At 44.5% G+C, this 18,671-nt stretch overlaps 1 protein-coding gene across 1 annotated transcript in view; it reads right to left on the bottom strand.

Annotated features, from left to right (window-relative positions):
• MRPL39 (mitochondrial ribosomal protein L39) overlaps positions 1 to 18,671 on the bottom strand; it is a 124,234-nt gene that overhangs the window by 33,432 nt on the left and 72,131 nt on the right. Inside the window, exons 6-7 of the mRNA XM_075333394.1 lie at positions 17,585 to 17,652; positions 10,485 to 10,597 (exon numbers count right to left, since the gene is read on the bottom strand). Of these exons, the coding sequence (XP_075189509.1) occupies positions 10,485 to 10,597; positions 17,585 to 17,652 (181 nt within the window). The remainder of the gene's footprint in view (positions 1 to 10,484; positions 10,598 to 17,584; positions 17,653 to 18,671) is intronic.

Genomic DNA, 18,671 nt, shown 5'->3' with positions numbered 1-18,671 from the left:
TTTAAAATGTACACCAATTGACACTGTTACATCTTCTGTTACTGCATTGCCAAGTAATTAGCAATTTAATTCATATGTAAATGAGGGGCTACAGAGAACCTGTCATGTAAAAAAAAATCCCCAGCTATTAATCTACAGCTAATCTACAGCTATGCGGTTAGGTTAATCTGCAGGTTAGTAGCATCCTAAAGCTTTATGGTCACTGCACTGAAAGTCTGGCTAACAAGAGGAAATGAACTTTAACCCTGTGGCTGCCTACGACTTTCAGTCACCGCTCAGTACATAGTTATTGGCAGCTATAACCACAGCTCGGTACTACTGAAAGCCGGCCGCCGCTCACTATGTACTAAGCAGTGAAACAGCTGCAGCGGCGCCTCTATAACTGAAAGCCGGAGTCTGCCAGGAGGAATAAGGTTCATTGCCTCCTGGCAGCCTGGCTTTCATTGTGGTGGCCATATAACTTAACTTTAGAACCTGTAGGTTAATAGAGAGAATTTGTGGTGTCAAGGAACGCTAAGTGCTCCAGGTGTGACTGAGCACTTAGTGCTGCTGTGTCCTCAGGGTGTTTCCCTGCACAGCACTAGCCTCTGTAACTTGATAGCGCACTGATTTCCTTGCTTGGTCCGGACATCGGTGAGGTGGCGATCAAACTAAAGAGGCTGGTGCTGGGCGGCTAAACAACCTGAAGGGGCTGAGGCTTGGGAAGTGCATGGTTAAGCCCAGAGCACTTAATGCATCATTTGCATATGAATTAAAATGCAAGTTACTCGGAAACACTGCAACAGATAAAAGATATAAAAGGTGTTGAAGGATTTACATTTCAAAAGACCTGCATGCCATTATATGCAGTATGAAGTGGGGTGGGAAGCGGGCTGCAAGAGGTGGGCGGGGCCTGCAAGAGCTGTGGTCATGTGACCGCCCGAGCTTGTCCAGGAGCCAGCCAGAAACCAAGTGGCTGTGCGATACAGGCAAGTATGAACTCACCGATCACTCCAGCACTTGTTCTGCATTGAGAATGCAGTGCCCGAGCCATGGTACTGTATCCTCAATGCAGAATGCCCACAGCATATCCACAGGACCTCCGCACCAAAAACGCAGCACAACTCAGACAAAGTTGTGCTGCGGATTTCTGGGAGCTCCTGCGGATATATCCACAGGGCACTTTCCCCGTGGGGGCCTTGTTCTAGTGTCACTGCGTTGAGAAACACGTTATGGTGTCTCCGCGGTGCTGGATGTTGATCTCCCCGAGGTCAACCATCCTTACCTATGTAGTCTTCTACTAGGCATTGCTCCCACTAGCCAGTTTCCTACTCCACACTGATGAGGGGCAAATACCCCGAAACAGCTGTCTGTGGATGGATACCATGTTTTGGTATAGGCAGTTTCCTTGACTGGAACCTGCCCTTCCCGTGGTTGTTCCTTCCCGGTGAAAGACCTGGCTAGTTTCCGGCCAGCGTTGAGAAACATGTGATGGTGTCTTTGTGGTGTTGGATGTTGATCTCCCCAAGGTCAACCATCCTTACCTATGTACTTTCCCAGTGGGCACATGGCCTAAGGATAGACTGTGTCTATAAATAATGTTGGCTGTCTGTAATTTTTGGATAAGCTTTCGACAAAAAAAGTTGGAAACCCTTGATAGGCACTCTGTGAAAGTGCAAGCAGTCATTAAGGAGAGGCGGTCTCCCATCCAAGACAGATGAGAAATTAGCCCATCATAACAGGTACAATGCATGCTGGGAAGTGAGAAAAGGAAAGTTCTAGCTCCTACAGTACTGGAAGAATGCTGATGAAGAAGGATGGTTCATGCAAAAAGATTGGAAGGCAAGTTAGAGAATGGGATTCAGGGCAGTAACAGGACATACTAGATTGGTATACACACCAAAAGCAATGAAGGCAACAAGACAACACTTCTACAGATTTTGTGTGAAAGATCATAACCTTTTCTACCATAAAAAAATGAAGGTACAGAAAACACTGAGCAATCAGCCAGACATCTTTGCAGGTATGAATGAGAAGAGACCCGAATGTTTCCTTCAGACAATAGTTAGAAAATATTTGATAAATAAAACATTTTTGGAGAATGTCAGACATTGTATTCGGGGGCTGATCACACGCCGTCCTCACTCCACGCTGTGCGAGCATTATTCATTTCAGGAATGCTACTCATTGCTCCAAAAGTCTAGACGACGGCATGGAAATCGCCGGTATAATATAAGCTTTGCAAGTCCGGAGAGGAACGACGGAACAATTTTTCAGCATTCGTCACACAGGAGTGTGATACGGCTTATCTGCACCGCAGGAAGTCCGCAATTCCCTCCACTGTACACGGCACACAGCGCTGCCACCGTCACATGTACACCCGTCATTCAGAAGACTATGTCCACACAAATATCACAATCCTGCAGTCCCTGCATCCCCAGAAGTACAGACATAACAGATTAGCAGATTTCTTTACACAGCAGCACGGTCCGGTCTCACCCCAAAAACTCTATGGTCCTGCAATAAATGGCAGGCGAGTAGCACTCTATACATCAAAGGACTCTGTATCCAGCTCATCGGCCCCTCTACGGCCTCTGGAGGACTTCCTGGAGGAGATGTATTAAAAAGATTCCAGAAATATGAGCCTTTTTATTTAGAACTAATTAATATGGTCTCTACAACGGGGCGTGGCATACATGCTAATTATGCGGACACTCCCCCAGGGAATCTTGTGAGCTACGCCTCTGCGGAACTCAACAATTTGCTCTAAATTAAAAAGGAACCATACAGTGAATTATAAAAAGATAAAAAAAATAGAGAAATAAATAAAAAAAATAAAAAATGGAATACTCAGGAGAGCAGAGGGAATAAAAGAAGAGCAAAATCTGCCCACTTTTGATCTGGAGTCAGATCCCCTTTAAAGTGCCCAGACAACTTTAATGGCGTAAGTCAGGTGTCACGCTAGGTACGGGTAAGTACAAAACGAACGGCAAAAGGGAAGGGAAACCCTGTGTCAAGGGAAGAGAGAAATGGTGAACGCTGACCAAACCTACCGCTGGCTTCCCTCGTCACCCTAGATAGGTTCCGAACCTATGCGCCATGCCAGATACCTGACCCTGAACTAAACCCTAGGTAGGGATTGGATTTGATGAGCACTTAGTCAACCATAATAAGCTCTAAAGAAAGCACAGGGAAAACTAAACGAATAACTTAACTCCAGATGATTCAGGGAGAGGAACTGCAACAACAACAAAGTTTCCCCAGATGTATACAAGCCGACTGCTTGCACTGTAGACTTGTTAAGGTTATTAGACTTATCACCAGCACAGAGTAAGGGGGAATGAAGGTATTTAAAAGACACAAAGGGAAGTGAAGATTAACAGCTGAAAAAGTGAGGAAATCCACAGGATCCTAAAGAGAAAGGGATAAACCCCAAGCAAGGAAAAAGGTCAGAGAGCAGCTTGTGTAGCCAAATGCAGTGATATTCCACAGCAAGACACCACAGGACTGTCTGTCAAGCACGACACACACACGACACCAGGGGTCTCTAACCTGTAACTCAGGAGCCACATGCAGCTTGCGGGCCCATGATGTGCGGATAGTGGCCATCTTCCATTTTAGTGCATCAGGTCTAGCGAACAGTTCGAGGAGCAGATGGGAACTTTTGTGCGTAGCCCCACATAGGAGAGCAGATTGGAAAGGGGGTGTAAGGTAGGAACCCCTGGAACTTGGTATACCGTCTTGGGTGTAATTTCTGTAAAAGCTTTGGCTGTCATTATACCAATAATGGGGGCTCTGGCTGTCACTACTGTGAGGGGGGCAGGAGGTGGATGTGGCTTGCGACCCGCTCTCAGATCTAAAAAGGTTGGGGACCCCAGGCGTAAGCCAAGCAGCATTCTTTCTGTCCTCTTTAGCGTGCATATGTGGAGAGAGGATAGAACACAAACCGTTTAAGAACAAAGGATTGGGCATGCAGAAATTCAGTCTGCCTGATCCTTCTCTTACCATTGCCAGCTGAGTTAGAAGTCAGTCGTCCAAAACTGAAGAGGTCAGTAGGACTGAATGTGTAATTATTGTATGTTGGAAAGAAACAAATAATATGTGATTTGCTGCTGTTGAAGATTTCACAGAGAAAAATCCAGGATACACAAGTAGAAGGTGGTTTCATTCTGTGCATTTCAACGCCACCCAGCGCCGGGATTAAACCACAATACTGTTTGTGGTTTTATCTGGAGGAAGAAGCTGGATAGCTTCAAAATCTGTACAATTAATCCACCATTCACTAGTGTATCCCGGATATTTCTCTACAGCAGCGCAGAAAAATCACATATTATTCCTTTCCTGTGCATCTGCTGCAGCCGGATCCATTTATACTTATGCATTATTGTGCACCACACAACTGGACCAGGTGAGCGCACAAGTCATCTGTTTTTTCTTGGTTACCAGCAGGGGGCCAATCACTTTTGCTGGCAAGAACGGAGCAGCACTAGACCTGTGATGTTAGATGGAGACCTTGATGGAGCCCAGTAATGCCGGCCTCCGGTGACAGAACCACTACCGGCCCTACTTTGCTCCTCTGTGCTGCTCTGTTCCCATGCTGGTCTCCTGGCTCTCTCTTCTGGCTGCAGAGATCATGCCCCGTGCCGGGACGGTTTCTTCGGGATTAGATAAGACAATACCACTGCAACCAATTAGTGCTCGCTGACAGGCTGCAGCAGATTCCCAACACCCCTAGCCATAAAGGGAAGCCAGGAGACTGGCGGGAGTCACCAGCAGCACTACGGAAGAGTGTCAGAAGTTTTTGGGTTTTTTTTTCATATGTTAAAAGGGAATTTATCAGCACGTTTTTGCTATGTAAGCTGAACACCGCATGCTGCAAGGGGTTAATACAGAATTCAGGGATGCCAGTCTTGTCACAGTCCTAACTGTTGCTTATTTGCTACTAGCAGTAGTACCCGGTCGTTGCCCGGGATAGTAACTGTCTCTATCTCACTCTCCCAGTGTCTGCCTGTCTCTCTTTGGCCCGCCTGTCTCTCTTTGGCCCGCCTGTCTCTCTTTGGCCCGCCTGTCTCTCTTTGGCCCGCCTGTCTCTCTTTGGCCCGCCTGTCTCTCTTTGGCCCGCCTGTCTCTCTTTGGCCCGCCTGTCTCTCTTTGGCCCGCCTGTCTCTCTTTGGCCCGCCTGTCTCTCTTTGGCCCGCCTGTCTCTCTTTGGCCCGCCTGTCTCTCTTTGGCCCGCCTGTCTCTCTTTGGCCCGCCTGTCTCTCTTTGGCCCGCCTGTCTCTCTTTGGCCCGCCTGTCTCTCTTTGGCCCGCCTGTCTCTCTTTGGCCCGCCTGTCTCTCTTTGGCCCGCCTGTCTCTCTTTGGCCCGCCTGTCTCTCTTTGGCCCGCCTGTCTCTCTTTGGCCCGCCTGTCTCTGTCCATCTCTTTCCATGTCTGTCTCTGTCCGTCTCCATCTCTCTGTCTCTTTCCACGTCTGTCTCTTTATGTCTCTCTCTCTATCAGTCTCCCCACCGACATCATATTACCCAACACATAAGCTTCTTATACTAACATTTTATTTTGTTCCTATAGCAACCACTGACAATTGCTATTAATAACCTGTACCTCCCACCTTCATTCATTTTAATGGAGGCAGGATTTTGGAGAGTAACTGTAAAGCTCGGGGTTAAATTTTCCTGTCAAAACATAGTTTACGACGTTCCCTGAGTCACATGAGGCGTCTGTGGAACATTTCGTGATTGTAAATGCGACGGTGCGGATTCCTTTAGCAGACATACACACATACACACATACACTCAGCTTCATATATTAGATGTTTGTTTAAGCAGCAGGACCCTTCTCATTGCTGGGCTACAACTTAACACGCATGGCAGTCCGGCACACCCCCTCCTCTGACACCTCACTGTATGTACAATCTCTATTGAGAGCCTGGTGTGGGCGGACAGCTCTCTCAGTTCTGCTACATGGCTAAAGCTAAAAATTCTGGATTGTGTTGTCAGAACAGCTGTATCCAGTAATCTAAGTGATACATCGCTGGATTCAGGATCTATTTGTCTACATCATGCTGCTCCTAGATGAGGTAACAAAAACCTGCTGACAGATTCCCTTTAAGACCATGACCATTTATAAACTGATGGTTAAATTTAATATATTACTACCCTGGTGATAACTGATGAATACCTAGAAAGCATGATGGTGGAGTAGACAGCCCTTTAAAAGGAAATGCTATGCATCTTCAGATATAGAATTAAATCTGCATATAAACTGCATGAAAATGCTTCCTGGCCGTCTTACCAAATGTTTGTTTACAGGAAGAAAATTAAAATGATTCCTCCCGAAAGTTGCTCACTTTCAGTCATGGGGGTGTGCAAGGAGTGATTACCATCATTGTGCACCAAACGGTCAGCGGCAGCAGTAAATCACTCCATAGCAGTTACGAGGAGCTGCTGATAAGTCTTTAGCTTTGTGATTTTTTTTTTGTTTCTATGGTAGTGAATGATACATCACATGAAAGCCTTATGTGTCTAATATAGGTTTTCAAAATGTTGTGTTTGTTGCTTATGGCAACAGTGTTCTACGCAGGCGGGAAAACAAAATGTCTGAGTCTAATGCGAAATTCAAAGCAACTGAGAGCAGAGAGGTGATAAAATTCTTGTTTCTGCAAGGAAAGTCCACAAAGGATATTCATGGTGATATGTCGCAGACATTGGGGGATCAATGCCCTTCATATTCCACAATTAAGAACTGGGTTATCAAATTTAAAACGGGCCACTTCAGTACCAATAATGAGGAACGTCCTGAACAACCGAGGGTGGTGGTTGTTGTTCCGGAGATCGTCGATGCTGTGCACAACCTCATACTGGAGAATCCACGAATTTCAGCTAAAGCACTAGCAGACATCATGGGGATTTCCCGTGAACATGTTTGTCTCATTATCCATGAACATTTGGACATGAGGAACCTATCTGCAAAGTGGGTCCCCAAATGTTTGACAATAGATCAAAGAAGCATGCGAGTGAAAACTTCCCGGTCCATTTGTCAGCGTTTCCGGACTGATAAGAACTTCCTGGATTGACTGGTCACTATGGATGAGACCTGGATTTATTTGTATGACCCTAAAACCAAGGAGAATTCAAAAAGAGTGGAGGCACAGTGGTTCTCCTCACCCAAAGACGTTAAGGGTGTAAAAATCAGCCACTAAGGTGGTGGTGTCTGTGTTCTGGGATAAGGAGGGAGTGCTGCTAGTGGACTACCTTCAAAAGGGTTCCATTATCAATGCAAGGTATTACATTGAACTTTTGGACCAATTGAAGGCAGCTCTGAAAGTCAAAATGTGCGGCAAACTGTCCAAAGGATCTTGTTCTTGCAATACAACGCCTCCGCTCACACTGCACAAGCGACCACGGCAAAACTGGCAGAGCTGGGCTTCCAGCTGGTTGAATACCCACCTTAATCACCACATCTAGGTCCCTCTAACTATCATCTGTTTCCAAACCTGAACAAACACCTCAAGGGTTACACGCTACGACATCGCTAATGCGAACTCGTTGGGGTCACGGAATTGGTGACGCACATCCGGCCGCATTAGCGATGCCGTTGCGTGTGACACTGATGAGCGATTTTACATCGTTGCAAAAACGTGCAAAATCGCTCATCGGTGACATGGGGGTCCATTCTCAAAAATCGTTACTGCAGCAGTAACGAGGTTGTTCCTCGTTCCTGCGGCAGCACACATCGCTCCGTGTGACACCGCAGGAATGAGGAAGCTCTCCTTACCTGCCTCCCGGCCGCTATGCGGAAAGAAGGTGGGCGGGATGTTACGTCCTGCTCAGCTCCGCCCCTCCGCTATTGGGCAGCCGCTCAGTGACGTCGCGGTGACGCCGCACGGACCGCCCCCTTAGAAAGGAGGCGGTTCGCCGGTCACAGCGACGTCGCCGGGCAGGTAAGTCCGTGTGACGGGTCCGGGCGATGTTGTGCGATGCGGGCAGCGATTTGCCCGTGTCGCGCAACAGATGGGGCGGGTACGCACACTAGCGATACGGGACTGATATCGCAGTGTGTAAAGCCCGCTTAAGGCTATGTGTCCACGTTGCTTTTTACCTGCTTTTTTGCTGCTTTTTCAACTGCAACGCTTAATGCCAAAATGGATGTGTTCTGCTTTTCAAGCAAAGTCTATGGGAATTTGGGTTTCTTGTGCACACTATACTGTTCAAAAAGGTGCCTTTTTGTGGCAGAAATTTGGGCAAAAACTCTGCTTTGCAGTTCAAAACGCAAATGGCAAAAACAATTGACATGTTGCTTCTTTGAAAAGCAGAGTTTTTGCCCAAATTTCTGCCACAAAAAGGCACCTTTTTGAACAGGATAGTGTGCACAAGAAACCCAAATTCCCATAGACTTTGCTTGAAAAGCAGAACATATCCATTTTGGCATTAAACGCTGCAGTTGAAAAAGCAGCAAAATAGCAGGTAAAAAGCAGGTAAAAAGCAACGTGGACACATAGCCTAAAGCTACAAAATTCAGATTGTGTCAGAACAGCTGCACCCAGTAATCTTAGTGATACATCAATGGCTTCAGAATCCCCTCACCTACATCATGCTGCTCTCAAATGTGGTAGCAAAAACCCGCTGACAGATTCCCTTTAACACTACCTGCAAATCAACCCCATGTAACAGATTCCTTCTAAAAATTAACAAGTTGTTTTTTTTTACATTTCCGTGCGTTTATATTTACAAGCAGACCAGTCCGGTGACCCCCAACTGGTCACTCAAACCCCTCTTTCCTGAGAGGTGCCCAGCTCAGGAGACCAGAGTGCCCCCATAGCTCAATTGAAGAGAACTCGTCTAGCCCACAAAGGCTTCTACTGACTCTGTCCCCCACTATGTGTGGGACTCAGGTAGGAGCTGTGCACCTCTCGGGGGGCTTTTTTTTTTTTATCAGTGGGGAGGGTCTTGAGACCCGAACCTTTGCCGATTAGCTTTTAATTATACGGGTACGTTTTAGTTACTGTTTGAAGGCTCAGTTCCACTTCTGAGAATCTCTTTAATAATCATTTCATAAAAGGGAACCTGTCACCACTTTTTTGGCCTATAAGCTGCGGCCACCACCACCGGGCTCTTATATACACCATTCTAACATGCTGTATATAAGAGCCCAGGCCGCTGTGAGAACATAAAAAACACTTTGATAACAGAGACTAGACAAAGAAGGGTTCTTAATTCTGCGCCAAGGACTCAATGGATTCAGAAGGAGATTAATGCTTCTTTTAATAACATGCACAGGTCAACGCGTTTCAGGAGTCACAGCTCCCTTCATCAGGACAACAGGCAAGGAACATAAAATCACAAAAAAAACACCACACTTTATAATACTTACCTAATGGTCGCGCGGTTGGCCTTATGGGCGTCTCCGTTCTCCAGTGCCTCCTCTTTCGGCCATCTTTGTCCTCCTCCTTCTCTCGCCGCGGTGCATGACGCGTCCGACGTCATCCACACTCGCCGGGATTCAGGTCCTGAGCAGAGCACATCAAAGTATTGTAGTGCGCCTGCGCAGGACAGGCGAGTGTGTATGACATAGAAAGAGTCAGGAGGAGGACAAAGATGGCCGAAAGATGCGGCGCTAGCACCGGAGAACGGAGACTCCATCTGGCCAACCGAGCGACCGTTAGGTAAGTATTATAAAGTGTTTTTTTATGTTCTCACAGCGGCCTGGGCTCTTATACACAGCATGTTAGAATACTGTATATAAGAGCCCGGTGGTGGTGGCCACAGCTTATAGCCAAAAAAGAGGTGACAGGTTCCCTTTAAAGCAAGTGTCCATGTTGTGCGTTGCTATAATGCAGCATATGATGAAGCCCTCCCGTGTCTTTGTAAATCTCTATTTCCATATTAATGCTTGCAGATTTTTTTTTTCCTAACAGATTCCTATAAACATGGAAAAAAAAACCTTAATCCTTGCCTGCTCCATCACATATCCTATAATAAGGGTATTATCTGCTAGATCTGTTCAGCACGGAGCACCTACAGCTTCAGCGCACAGCCGCGGGGACGATATCTGCCTCCGCACCGCATTTTCTGCTGCTGAAAAGAAGGAAATAATTTAACTTCCCCCGACTCGGCCCTGCTTGATCGTTACTACTTTTCAGAAAGAGAAAGGTACAGGATTGTTACAGGATTATTTTTTTGCATTACGCTGACGTACGAGCTCCATAAAAGGGGGACCTGAACGTTCCACCACAAAACCCGAATGCTGAAATGTTTCCGTACAATTGGCTTTTACACCAGGAAATATTTGCTTGTGATGCTTAATAATAGAAATAGTGCAGAACGTCGGAACGTTCTCTGCTCTCGGAACAATCTATCCACCGCGCGGCGTCCAACGGGCGCGATCACAAAGCAGGAGGAAGAAAGCAGCATTATTCCGCTCACCGCCCTCCACAATTAGAAGAACCCTTTACAATTTAATGTATGAAAACGTAGGATAAATTGATGGTACAATGTAAGACTCACGGATTGTACTGGAAGATCTCTCTGCCAACCTTTTCCTCCACTTCTAAACACTCAAACGGCAAATCTTTGCTTATAAGTTGCAGCGCGTCCTTCGTGAAGGAATGGAGGTTCTCCTACAGAAGAGACGGGGAGGAAAAGCAAAAGGCTCAAAAACTCGTTCAAAGTTTAACTGTACTTTTAAATAAACAGAGAAATATCAGACGTTTTGATTGTCGGGGCTCCGGGATCTCCACTGATCGCTGCTGCGCACCAACACTGCAGACGACTCAGCGGAAAGTGTAAAGAATCAGTCTAGAGTCTCGGATGAGAGCGGTGATCCAATTCTGCTCCTTTTTTGTGATTAAATTGAATAGGTCACCAGGTTTTTGCTATGAAATCATAGAGGGGCCGAGATCCTGACTCCTGCGAAGTGTCCCTTACCGGTTCCAATAAAATCAGTGTTTTATCAGCAGGACATTATCACCATAGGACTAAGGGGTACTTTTCACGTTGCGACATCGCCACTGCGATCTCGTCGGGGTCAAATCGAAAGTGACGCACATCCGGCGCCGGTAACGACATCGCAACCTGTAAAGCCTAGAAGCACCGGTAAACGATCGCAAAAGCGTCGAAAATCGGTGATCTGTGTAGAGTCGGTCATTTCCATAATTTCGCTGCAGCGACAGGTACGATGTTGTTCCTTGTTCCTGCAACAGCACACATCGCTGTGTATGAAGCCGCAGGAACGAGGAACATCTCCTTACCTTAGTCCCGCCCTCAATGAGGAAGGACAGAGGTGGGTGGGATTGTCTATGTCCCACTCATCTCCGCCCCTCCGCTTCTATTGGCCACCTGCCGTGTGACGCCGCACGACCCGCCCCCTTAGGAAGAAGGTGGGACGCCGGCCAGAGCGACGTCGCAGGGCAGGTAAGTGCGTGTGAAGCTGCCGTAGCGATAATGTTCGCTACGGCAGTTATCACAAGATATCGCATGTGCGACGGGGGCGGGGACTATCGTGCTCGGCATCGTTACAATCGGCTAGCGATGTTGCAGTGTGCAAAGTACCCCTAAGTGTCTTGTACCACCTGCAATCCGCTGATAGCCAAGGTCCCTGCATTATTTATCAGATAATCCCTTTAAAGCAAATCCACAGAATATTCCATAATGTTTGCCAGGTGCAGATCCCACTTCTGACCTCTGGTCATTAAGGCCAGGCTGCTGCATGGTCCATACACTTCAATGGAAAGGTGACACAATCCTCCCCGGAGAATTGTATGGGGTTTATGGAAACATCCAAGCAAACGGCACAGGACAGGGAGTCATTCTGCCACCTCCAGCATAACATATCAGACTTTGAGCAAACACATTATAAAGTCCTGTGTTTCTCCCTTGATACACCTATATGGTATATTGGGAAAGGGGTCAATACTTTGCCTTAAAGGGAACCTGTCACCAGAATTTGCGCTATTAAACTAAAAGAATCCCCTCCTGCAGCTCATGGGCTGCATTCTAGAAAGGTTCATCTTGCTACTGGCCCCCCTTTCAGACCTAAATAACAACTTTAAAAAATATTACCTTTTTGCTATGGTAATGAGGTTTGCTGGCCCGGTGGGCGGGCTGTATTTCGTCTATTATCCCCCCTCCTGCCGCTGTTCGCCGTCCCCCAGTGTTCATTCTACATAGATGAGGCCGCCGTCCTCCTCTTCCGCAGTGCTCCGGAGTCTTGCGCATGCGCAGTGGCACTATCACGGGACTGAGCACTGTTTTAAAAAAAAAAAGGTAAACGGGGATGATAAAAATAAGCACTGGCCAGCGCAAACGCATAACGGTAGAGGCAGAGGTAAAAGTGCGGGCACGAGATTATTGGCGGGTACTTGGATGACGCTGGTGATGACATTCACAGCGCCGCGCATAATCTTGCGCCTGCAAAATAAAATCACCGGCGCTCGCGTTTTGAAAACAGTGCTCAGTCCCGCGATAGTACCACTGCGCAAGACTCCGGAGCACTGCGGAAGAGGAGGGCGGCGGCCTCATCTATGTAAATGAACACTGGGGGACGGCAAACAGCGGCAGGAGGGGGGATAATAGACGAAATACAGCCCGCCCACGGGGCCAACAAACTTCATTACCATAGCAAAAGGTAATATTTTATAAAGTTGTTTTGTAGGTCTGAAAGGGGGGCCAGTAGCAAGATGAACCTTTATAGAATGCAGCCCAGGAGCTGCAGAAGGGGATTCATAGCGAAAATTCTGGTGACAGGTTCCCTTTAACAAAACATCATAAATTATATGGTGCTTAACAATCCAGCATTATTTCCAATAGTCTGATGCAAAGTGTCATAATAGGTGCAGTGACCAAGACACGCCTTAATTCAGAAGCACAGGATACACCCTCCCCCTTTCAATATTAGAAATTAATTTACCACCGTGATGGCCCAAAATAATCCTCTCCATGTCCGCTATGAAGGGGCCTGAACCGCCCAGTGTCATTAGCAATTACAGTTTGGAGATTTGCTATTGAGGCGGCTGAATTGTGGTCTGGAATTAAAATGAATTAGAGAGAATATTTCATAAAAAAAAAAGGGATTTCTCTAAGTTCCTGTTTGGTATTCGGAGACGGTCTCTGCAGCAAGACTTGTAATCGTCTGGAGAAGCTGCACTGGGAGCTGTAATTTCTGGGTATTCAGATAGAAAGAGCAACAGAGACACCCACTGGAGACACGGAGAGTCATCAGACGCAGACGCTGCCGAGTGTGCGAGAGGAGCCGAGACGCCTGCAATCCTCAATCAATGCAGAGACTTCAAGAAAATGTGTCAGACGATCCGTGCTGCCCCAACTATAGGCAACAACCGCAGCAAAGTACGTTTAGCCTCCAAAATACTCTGAAAATTCAGAGAAGATCTAGTTCATCCCTGGCTGGTTGTAACCAGCGCCTCGAAAAGTGATTGAAAGGTGTCTGCAATGTGACTACACAAGGGAGAGACCTGTCAGATCAAACGGAGAGGCCGGCGGGGGGCAGCGCTGGACTAGACTCCCCTATGCATATAGTCTCCAGCCGGATCATAAAACTATTTAATATTATATTATAATATATATATATATATATATATATATATATATATATATATATATATATATATATATATATATATATATATATATATATATATATTATATATATATATATATATATATTATATATATATATATATATATATATATATATATATATATATATATATATATATATATATATATATAAGTATAAAAATAATATATAATTTTTTTCAGAGCAGCACCAAGAGATTATAGTTGGGTGAAAAAATCCTTCACAAACAGCATCCTACCGCCAATTCTGTATATTAAAAAAATCAGAAGGCAGCACTCCATTTTTCTTCTGGTTTGTCTTTCTTTAATGGCTCATAACACAGGACGTTTCGGTCAGAGACTGACGTTTCTCCAACACTGCCCGAAACGTCCTGTGTACATATACACACATATATATATATATATATATTAAAATATACACTCACCGATATATATATAGATGTATGTGTGTGTGTGTATATACATGCATGTGTCTATATATATTTAATGTTTAGTGTTTAGAATGTTTAGTGCTATAGTGCACATTTGGTGCTGCTTTTTGTTTTTTCTTCATTGAATTGGTCGGTGGTTGACCTCCACCTTGCTATGCACCCCAATTTGGGATGTATTCCATCTGTCTGGATTTTGGCGGTTGGTGACTGTTCACATTAAGTCATCAGGCTTTGTCCACAGGCTATTTACTTCATGCAGCATTTGCTTGGACCTGTCCCGCCCACAGCCATGACTCAGTCATGGGTACGGGATTGAAATAGACCAGGTGAGTGCTGCTGAGAGCAGTTCTACTATTCATATGTGAGGCCGTATGGCACATTTTATAAAAATATTTTAGTGTAGGACTGCTTCAAATGAGATTTGCCGTGACGTGGCGAAGCAGCTCAAGAAATTGCAATTTTTTGCCAAAAATCTCAAAAATTTTTTATAATAAGTACAGTTTGGAATGTTTAGTGCTATAGTGCACATTTGGTGCTGGCTTTTTGTTTTTTCTTCATATATAATATATAATATATAATATATATATATATATATATATATATATATATATATATATATATATATATAGACACATGCATGTATATACACACACACACATCTATATATATATCGGTGAGTGTATATTTTAATATATATAATATATATATATATATATATATATATATAATATATATATATATATATATATATATATATATATATATATATATATATATATATATATATATATATATATATATATATATATATATTGTATATGTATATATATGTGTATATGTACACAGGACGTATTCGGCCTTCAATTGTGCAACATGAATAAACTGACAAGTGGACATTTACTTTAAGCCCTGACATATTTGCATCCTACATCGCGTCCCTCTCTATGATGCGGGCTCACACACTGAGCCCACATCCTTCCCTGCACATGTCGGCTGATCTGATCAGACATCATGTGACAATAACAGCTTGCTAGAGGATTGCAGACCTGCCCGCGGCTTAAATCCCGCTGTCAATCTTTCGAACCTGTTGCTCTATAAAAAAAAAAAAAATAAAAATTGATCTTATAAAAATCCCCGAGGTCTCCCAAATCTGCCGCCATTTTCCGTTTTGCGCTGTGTTCCTCTATTGAAGTGTTATTCACATTTGTTACTTTTGGAGATCAGTATGTGAAATCTTTGCTTTCAGCCCAACAGGGCGTTTCCTAAGTCTTCTCTGGGGTGTGCCTTCACCTCTGCCTTCCAGATCCTGCCAATCACAGCTCAGCAGCTGATTTAGCAGTTTCTGACACTGCCGAATTGTGTGAGTGGCAGTGTCTGCGATTGCGATCAGCACTGACAAGTCCTACTCCAGCAGGCTGAAGAGACTTGGTCCAGACTAAACCCCAGATGTGGAGACACATCTTCTTGGACTCCACCATGTTTGACTCAAGAAAAGAAAGAGAAGGTAGTATTAGACAACATGGGATTACAGTCAGCAAAGCAAGGAATGGTTGTACACAATCTACTCCAAGCCAGAAGCAAATGTCTAGAGATGAGTGGAGCTGTGGATGTTCGGGTACGGCCAGACTTTAGAGAAAAAAAAAAAGTTTGGTTTGGGACCGAGACCTCAAACCCCATATAAATAAATAGAGACCCAAACTTGTGTGCTGTAAAATGGCTGTAAAATGGTCATAGTAAGGCTTAGGGGGCTGCAAAATAAAGCAAAAAAGGGGCAATTGCACTGCAAACAAATGTGGATATGGAATAAATAAATGATGTGGGCTCCCGCCTATTTTCGATAACCAGCGCAGGTAAAGTAGACAACTGCGGGCTGCAACCCTCAGCTGTCAGTTTTACCTTGACTGGTGATCACAAATGGAGGGGATCCCACGCCGTTTTTTTAAATTATGTATTTAAATAAGGTTACAGATGTCACCACTTGTGAGAAATGTCAGATCTGCCATTGATTGGCTGTGACCCAATGGGGCCTTGATCTGAGAACGTTGTCAGAACGAAGTTCCATAGGAATTGTTGGACATCATGGGGCATTACTCCATTAGGATTACGTGGGAACTGTGAAGATTTCTTTTGAATTAATAAAATAGTGAATGAGGGAGTGTGGGAGATTCTTTATTCAAACACACTGTTTTTTAACTGTATCCTTACCAGGATGGTAAGGGGGTGTCTGATTACTAAACCCTGGGTTGGATGCCAGTTGTCAGTTCACAGCTGACATCAACCTCAAATGTAACCGAACCAGGCAAATCAGGTAATTCCAGGTAAAGCGCAGAATTGACGCATCTAACGTGATGCTCCACTTCTGGGATGGCTGTGGGCTGCTATTTTTAGGCTGGGAAGGGCCAAATAACCATCGCTCTTCCCAAGCCTGATAATTCCAACCTCCAGCTGTCTGCTTTACCTTGGCTGGTTATCAAAAATAGCTGGGAGCCCAAGTCATATTTGTTTCTTTATTGTTCACAGCAGCACACAGGTAACTTCCACATACACTAAAGCTTGATTCGCTTAGGCTTTAAACACACTTCACTATCATACGTACCGTACCTGACCAGCGAACTGAAAGACTTTTTTTTTTTTTAAATACTTTTTGAGTCTGAGATCCAGACAGGCGGCATTTAGTACGAACCCCGAACTTTACAGTTTGTGTTCGCTCATCCCTAGTCGTCTCCGTTTTGACTCCTTTTGTGAATTGGTTAAAATGGCAAAGTGCTTCTAAAAAAGGCAACTAGGCAATTTTCCTTTTTATAAGTCATCTCTGATCTCAAGAATGGATTGATGGTTAGCTCTATAACATACTACTCATTGCCAAAGTCATCAGCAACCTCTGCAGTCTATCGGCGGAGACCTATACTTTATGCAATGAGTGCAGTGCTTACAAGCTCTTTGCTTTACAGCTTGCAAGAGCTTGATGTATCAATGGATCGGGACAGCTTTAGTATACATGCACTCCTCCAAAGTTGCAGTATGGGAGAGCGCACAGCTCGGCCAGAGAAGCTCATATGCCACTGACCTAAACTGTCAATCATCAGGAGTGTACCGCCCCTGAAGAGCGGGAAGCCGGAAGGGTGTGCCCTCCTGAACAAAGAACATGACACAACCTCTAAATACAATTATTGTCTCATGCACTAGCACTGGAAGAGGAGAATAATGGAGGGGGAATATGACACATATACCTAAAAAACAAAAAGGGATTATTCCCCCCCCCCCCCCCCTGCGTTTTGCATATTCTATTCTCATCATCGATTTTTGAGCCCTGCTAAGCCATAGAGGACATACAATTTTGGATTGTACGGATTGACGGGGTAGATCTCTCCTGAACATAATATTTCAGCAAGAAGGCTTTATTTTCCATTACGTGGTTTGTAGAAGTCCAAGCAATACAAGATGATCCCCTAGATTAAGACATGTTGATGGCACCAGTACGCTTTACTGCAGCTGTGATCACAGATTGTCTGACAAGCCGTGAAGGCTGAAGAAAAGTCTGACCTAGTAGACCAAAAACAAAAAAACCCACAAGAGTCTCACCGTCGTCGGATTCCAGTCGTCCAACCGTCCGTCCAGCACCACGTCATAGCAGAATGCTCCGGAGATCACTGCACAGAACACATTTAAAGGCAGGTTATTAGATGAGATGGAGAACATTACAGAATTCACTGCCAGTAAACCTTGGTTAACCCGAGCGCTGGCATGTAAGAACACACTGGAAGGAAAAATAGAAAGTGCTAAAGACATGAAGGCAATCTGCAGCATGCCAAACTAAGCCTGTCAATATTATACTTGTCGATGACGAAGCCAGGCTGGGTTCTAGGCAAAAAAACTGGGCCATATTTATCCTTCATATCACAATATTTGCTATGAAAGACGTGCGGCTCTAGCGATTGTAAATTTGAAGGAATTCAATAAAAAAAAAAAGAAGTAATTAAAAAAAAAACAGGAAATAATAAAAAAGTTGCCCGAGGATAAGCGGTATTTTTCCCCCCGAATATTCCAAGCTTGTTTTTTTTTAAATCCGACATATGGTTCCGGAAATATGGGCATTTCTATTTAGTCCTTCTCTTTATGGCCTGTACCGCGGGGGCGTGGTTCAGAGGTTCTTTGGGGGCGTGCTTTGCATTATTAACCAATGAGCACTGCTCCCTTGTAAAAAAAAAAAAACTATAGAAACAACTAAATAAAAAGGCCCATATCTCTGGAACCATATGAAGGATTTATATACAATAAAAAATATTCATGATAGCAGCAAGAATAACTGATTAAATCGGACCGGTCACCAGGTCAAAAGTAGAGAGATTGTTAAGGATTTCAATATGAATGTGCTGGAAAACAAAGAACGGAAAATCCAAAACTGTGAAATTTGTAATGAAATGTAATAAAAATTATTCTTAGCCCAATAAAGTAATAAAAAAAAAAAAATGGCCCCAAAAAGGTAGACAATTCCTTTAACTATCACAATATCAAATATCACAGATAGGAGACAGGTCGCTCACTCTTCCGTCACAGTACAGTAGTCATTAAGGGGTGCTACATTTCTATTCTTACATCCTCGTAAAGTAAACCAATTCTTCTCTCCTGTCCCAGACATTTTCTTTCTTTTTCATTACCTTATTTAAAA

This window comes from Anomaloglossus baeobatrachus, chromosome 2 (genome assembly GCF_048569485.1).
Source record: "Anomaloglossus baeobatrachus isolate aAnoBae1 chromosome 2, aAnoBae1.hap1, whole genome shotgun sequence".
Classification (NCBI taxonomy): domain Eukaryota; kingdom Metazoa; phylum Chordata; class Amphibia; order Anura; family Aromobatidae; genus Anomaloglossus; species Anomaloglossus baeobatrachus.
This window is presented reverse-complemented; position numbering and strand designations above follow the sequence as displayed.